Source organism: Olea europaea, chromosome 7 (assembly GCF_002742605.1).
Source record: "Olea europaea var. sylvestris chromosome 7, O_europaea_v1, whole genome shotgun sequence".
In the NCBI taxonomy this organism is placed as follows: domain Eukaryota; kingdom Viridiplantae; phylum Streptophyta; class Magnoliopsida; order Lamiales; family Oleaceae; genus Olea; species Olea europaea.
The window spans coordinates 2,017,824-2,022,884 of NC_036243.1; the positions used below are offsets into that span (position 1 = coordinate 2,017,824).

Here is a 5,061-nt window from a genome sequence, read left to right on the forward strand (position 1 = left end):
GAGTAGACTACCAGGAAACTTTTGCTCCGGTCGCAAAATTAAACACGGTAAGAGTTTTACTGTCACTAGCAGCAAACTTAGATCGGAACTCCAACAACTAGATGTAAAAAATGCTTTTTTGAATGGTGACCTGAAAGAAGAAGTGTATATGGAACTCCCACCTGGGTTTGATGCAGCTAAGATCCAAGGAAATGTCTGTAAACTAAACAAATCCCTATATGGGCTGAAGCAATCCCCACGAGCATGGTTTGAAAAGTTTATGAAGGCTGTGTGTCAGCAAAGGTATAAGCAAGCTCAATCTGATCATACTCTATTCTACAGAAAGTCAGGTGAAAAAATTACTATCCTAATTGTTTATGTGGATGATATAGTTTTGATAGGCAACAATTATGAGGAGATGGAGAGGCTGAAGAAAGCTCTTTCTGCTAAGTTCGAAATAAAAGACTTAGGCCCCCTACGATACTTCCTTGGCCTAGAGGTTACAAGAAACAGAAGCGGAATTTCCATTTCACAGAGAAAATGTCTTGGATTTCTTAGAGGAAACTGGCATGTTGGGAAGCAAACCAGCAGATGTTCCTATAAATCCTAATCATAAATTGGGAGACTGTTTAGGAAGTACACCAGTTGATAAAGGGAGATATCAGCGCCTTGTAGGAAAGCTAATTTATTTGTCACACACGAGGCCTGACATTACCTTTGCAGTTAGCGTCGTAAGTCAATTCATGCATGCTCCATTTAATGAGCATATGGAGGCTGTCTACCAAATCTTGAGGAATCTTAAAGGGACTCCGGGACTTAGACTATTCTTTAGAAAGAATTCTGGAAGATCTATTGAAACATTCACAGATGCTGATTGGGCAGGGTCAGTAATGGACAGGAGATCTACAACAGGATATTGTACCTTTGTATGGGGAAATCTGGTTACCTGGAGAAGTAAGAAACAACAAGTTGTAGCTAGAAGCAGTGTTGAAACTGAATTTAGGGCATTAGCCCATGGAATTTGTGAAATAACGTGGTTAAAGTTACTATTGGAGGAACTTGGCATTCAACAAAATGAACCTATGAAAGTTCATTGTGATAACAAGGCAGCAATTACAATGTCACACAATCCGGTTCATCATGACAGAACAAAACATGTTGAAGTAGATAGACATTTCATCAAAGAAAAAATAGAAAATGAGACGATATGCATGGTGTATTTGCCTTCTTCTGAACAGGTTGCAGACTTATTGACCAAAGGGTTGTTTAAACCCATGTTTGAGAAAATGGTGGACAAGCTGGAGTTGTTCAACTTGTACCGCCCAGCTTGAGGGGAAGTGTTGAAGATTCCAGAAATATTGCAGATTGTTTGGTGATTTATTTGTTTCCATATATATCTGTCTATTACAGGCAAATATATATTCTTTCCTTAAACTTATAAATTTAGCATATATGGTATGTATTTTATCCCTATAAAAGGGGCTGTACTCGAGGTGAATTAATAGAATTGTTTTTGCCTTTATTTGTGGTCTTTCTCTTCTACCTCTCCTCCTCGGTTTCAGTACAGACTCTTTTTCTATACTGGTGTGAGCTACTCACCTACCATGTTGACTGACAAATGTATTACTTCTACTCATTCATGCCTTAGATTAATAATGTACTTTAAAGAAAGACAATGTTTTAGAGTATTCCACATGCCTTCAGCGTGTCCATTGTAAAACAATCGAACATATGTTCCTGTAAAGGCTTTCCTAATATTGGTCCAGACACAACTAAAAGAGTGTCAACTATATATCCAAAAGCCTGATTTTAGTGTGACCTCAGGCGCGTGTTTAAAGTAGAAATATTGCATTTTGAAAGTTTCGTATTTCTTAAGAACACCTCATACTCCCACCCGATCTTTCATGACCAACACCTTCACCACAAAAGCCTCAACTTCACCCAAATGAAAGGAGAGAATCAATCCAAATATTAATTACAACAAAAGTGCCAACACAATCACAAATGCAAAACCATCATAGGAGACATTATTCTAAGCCCTCCAAATCCAATCATCATCTGCCATGGTCAACCACCAAAAATTCAATATTTATTTTTGCTAAGCTAAGGAACTACAAAATCTATAAAATCGAGCGATTACCCACATTTCCTATCAACTATGAACTTCGATAAACTAATTTTCTTATTCTGACCACGTTCGATTTGGGTTGCTTTTTGCTCCGACGTCGCAAAATTTAAGGCAGTATATACAATTTCCCAAAAATATGAATTTATTTTTGGTTCAATTGAAGCATAAAGGTATTTGACTAAGTTCTATATCGCTAATAAGAGAGAGATACTACATAAAATTCATCATGTTGATATCAGTCATTGGCCATGAAATCTTTATATAAAACAAAACACGTTGAAATTTAGCACTGATGTTGTTTAAAACTAATATTATCAAAAAAATCTATGTTAATTAGAAATGACATATTCTCATCAAGCTACAAATATCTGCCATCATGCTGTCAAAAGATGAAAAAGCAATCCATCCTAAATCTAAAGGGCTACTAATGTGGTTTCTAAAAATTAGGAGCAAACATTGCTTGTGGCAGAACCGAGAGGCTTTCAATTATCTTATTCGGTAGGTGAAATTCAGACACGCACAAAATTTGAGTTATGAGTTGAAAAAGGCAGTGGTAACAAGTCAAGAAATTCTCCAAAGCTATCAGATAAACTAACTAAGATTGTTTAATTCTTCAATCTCAGAGATCATCTTCTCAAGGAGAACCTTAATGTCAACATTCAGCAAAGTATAAGTAGCTTTAGCGGCCACAGAACGTGTTTGGTGGTAGGATGGAGTATTCACTAGTCCTATAATGATATACTCCAGTTACTTGAGGTTCCATGCAACGGACATATTGGCAGTGTGAATAAATGCAGAGAAAGATCCACTAAAACTCAACATAAGTAGCACAGTTACAGTTATATAAAGCAATTATAATTAAAGCCAAAATTGATTTCATTTAAAACATAGGTCGAAGAGTGTAGTTGCGTAGCTCCATATTTAAGCATTGCACAGGCGAAGAAAATTGTAGACAAACCTTTCCAGCAAGAGTCACAGAAAGGATGGCCACACGCTGCAGACCGTACCAGCTCATGAGAGTAGTTGTCAAAGCAGATCCCACAAGTCACCTGCCAGGAGAATTTTTAAACACGAACGGACTACATGTGGGCAAAGGTGATACAGTGGAAAGAAGATCATGCACTATGCAATGTCAAGAACCTAATACTTACTTCCCTAGCATTCAAATATTGAACCACTGGCTTCTCAAATAAACCAACAGATTTACGGACTCGTCCTTCATCAGCAAACCATTGTTCATGCACATCATTTACATTCCTGTATAATAAATTAATAGATGATATTGTCCCACGAAAGACTGTAAACAATACTTTGCATGTCACAGGCTCAAAGTACATATACAAGTTGGTTGAAAGAAATTGTCTCAACCAGACCCCAGAACCGAAGTTTTATGCGGTATATTATCAATCCACCATGTTAAAAAGTCAAGAAGCGAATATATTACCATTTATAGCAGTGTAATAGTATGCATGCTGCTTCTCTTGAAATGGAGAGAACATTAGAGATTCGCATAATATCTTCCCCTTGAATTTTCCATATGTCTTCTTCCTTCAAGACGGTATAATTCTTCTGAAACATTCACATTAACACATAATTCCAGCAGAATACAAATAGACAAAGCAAAATAAATGAATTTACTTGCTCATAGAAGTCACTTATTTCAGATGAGAGGCAAACATCCTACCTCAAAAAGTTCATATAGAATTGACCTTCATAATTCTCAATTTAAATTGTATTCATAAAAGTCATTCAAGAGCGCTCTCATTTATTTCTTATCTAAATGTGAAAAGTAAATGCATCCTTATGTCAATTGGCTTTGTCCCATCCACAATACAAGTTAAATAGACAGGTGCAAGATGGCTATAAAAGGAGTTCTTAGGCAATTCAAAAAGGTGTATAAAACAAAAGAGATTCCAATACAGGGAAGAAAAGAGTCTTGGGAGTTCTTGACGTCTAAGTGTGACAATTTTTCACAAGGCGGAGCCTCCAGGGGTTTTTCTTCAATTTTTGGAGTTTTCCACGAGTTCAAGTGTTCTTTTTTGTTAATTATCTTTTAATCTTTTTTTATATTTTTAAAATTTCTCAAAGGAGTATCTAAGCCGTTACTCTGATAACACAGAACCAGATTCCTAACAATACCGATAAACGGCAGAAATTGAGAGCCAATACATACAGTTAAGCTCTTATCTATCAAATTACATTCATCAATTAGACTCTTATCAATCAATTCGAGGAATTACACAGCCCCCCACAAGCACAAGACAACGCGTGTTAATAATTGCTAGAATCACATTCAAACCTGTGCGCGACTAGCAGAAACTTCATCGGCATCAGAGTCATTGGGCATGAAGTCATAATCACCAGTATTATCATCATCATCCCCATAGTTGTAGTCTTCTTCCGCATCTCCATCGCCAATATCGTCATCGCCGCCACTGTAATAATCATCTTCCTCCTCCGCCGACGTCAATTCGCTCGCGTCGTGCATATCATCCTCCGATTCCATAGCAATCGCAATTTAATAATATAAAACTGCAGAATCCTTAGAAGACCTAGAAAAATAGGGAAATTGAAAAGAAGAGTATCGACTATATTTAAATTAGGCAATAAGAACGCCGGCAATGGTGGTGGTGCAACTCCAGGAGTCGACTCAATTAGGACACCCACTGAGTTTGCCAAAAAGAGCTCAAATAGCAATCCCTGAGGAGACGTGGTATATTTGGGGAGAAAGAATCTCCTTTTCTGCTCCTTTTATATATGGAAACGGAGATCAATAATGTTATTTAGGTTCCTTGTGGTTAATTGGCGCAAAACATTCTTACCTTTTGAGTTATTGTGAAAAACGTTTCTATCTTTCATTTTTTGACATTTTTGTCCTTATTTACCATCTTTCTTGCGCTGAAGGTCCTTTTCACTGTTTTTTGACGATTTTGTCCTCTATTCAAATAAAAGAA

At 36.8% G+C, this 5,061-nt stretch overlaps 1 protein-coding gene across 2 annotated transcripts; it reads right to left on the reverse strand.

Annotated features, from left to right (window-relative positions):
- Positions 1-2,931: 2,931 nt before the first annotated feature.
- Positions 2,932-4,854, reverse strand: LOC111396672 (probable E3 ubiquitin-protein ligase ARI8). Of its 2 annotated transcripts, none has more exons than XM_023023124.1 (4): positions 4,407-4,854; positions 3,552-3,673; positions 3,259-3,364; positions 2,932-3,156 (listed from the first exon to the last, which is right to left on the reverse strand). In XM_023023124.1, the coding sequence occupies exons 1-4, from the start codon at positions 4,611-4,613 to the stop codon at positions 2,947-2,949; spliced, it is 645 nt and encodes a 214-aa protein (XP_022878892.1). In that variant the 5' UTR covers positions 4,614-4,854; the 3' UTR covers positions 2,932-2,946. The 2 variants fall into 2 exon arrangements, with proteins under 2 accessions (XP_022878892.1, XP_022878891.1); XM_023023123.1 differs by having other exon boundaries at positions 3,552-3,676; positions 4,407-4,850.
- Positions 4,855-5,061: the final 207 nt, after the last annotated feature.

What these genes read in the sequence shown, in the direction of transcription:
- LOC111396672 (XM_023023123.1), bottom strand. Translation starts at nt 4,613, where the DNA reads ATGGAATCGGAGGATGATATGCACGACGCGAGCGAATTGACGTCGGCG. An exon ending in TTTCTGCTAGTCGCGCACAG is followed by an intron (nt 3,677 to 4,406) that starts GTTTGAATGTGA and finishes TGAATGTTTCAG; the next exon opens with AAGAATTATACCGTCTTGAA. An exon ending in AATATTTGAATGCTAGGGAA is followed by an intron (nt 3,157 to 3,258) that starts GTAAGTATTAGG and finishes TTCTCCTGGCAG; the next exon opens with GTGACTTGTGGGATCTGCTT.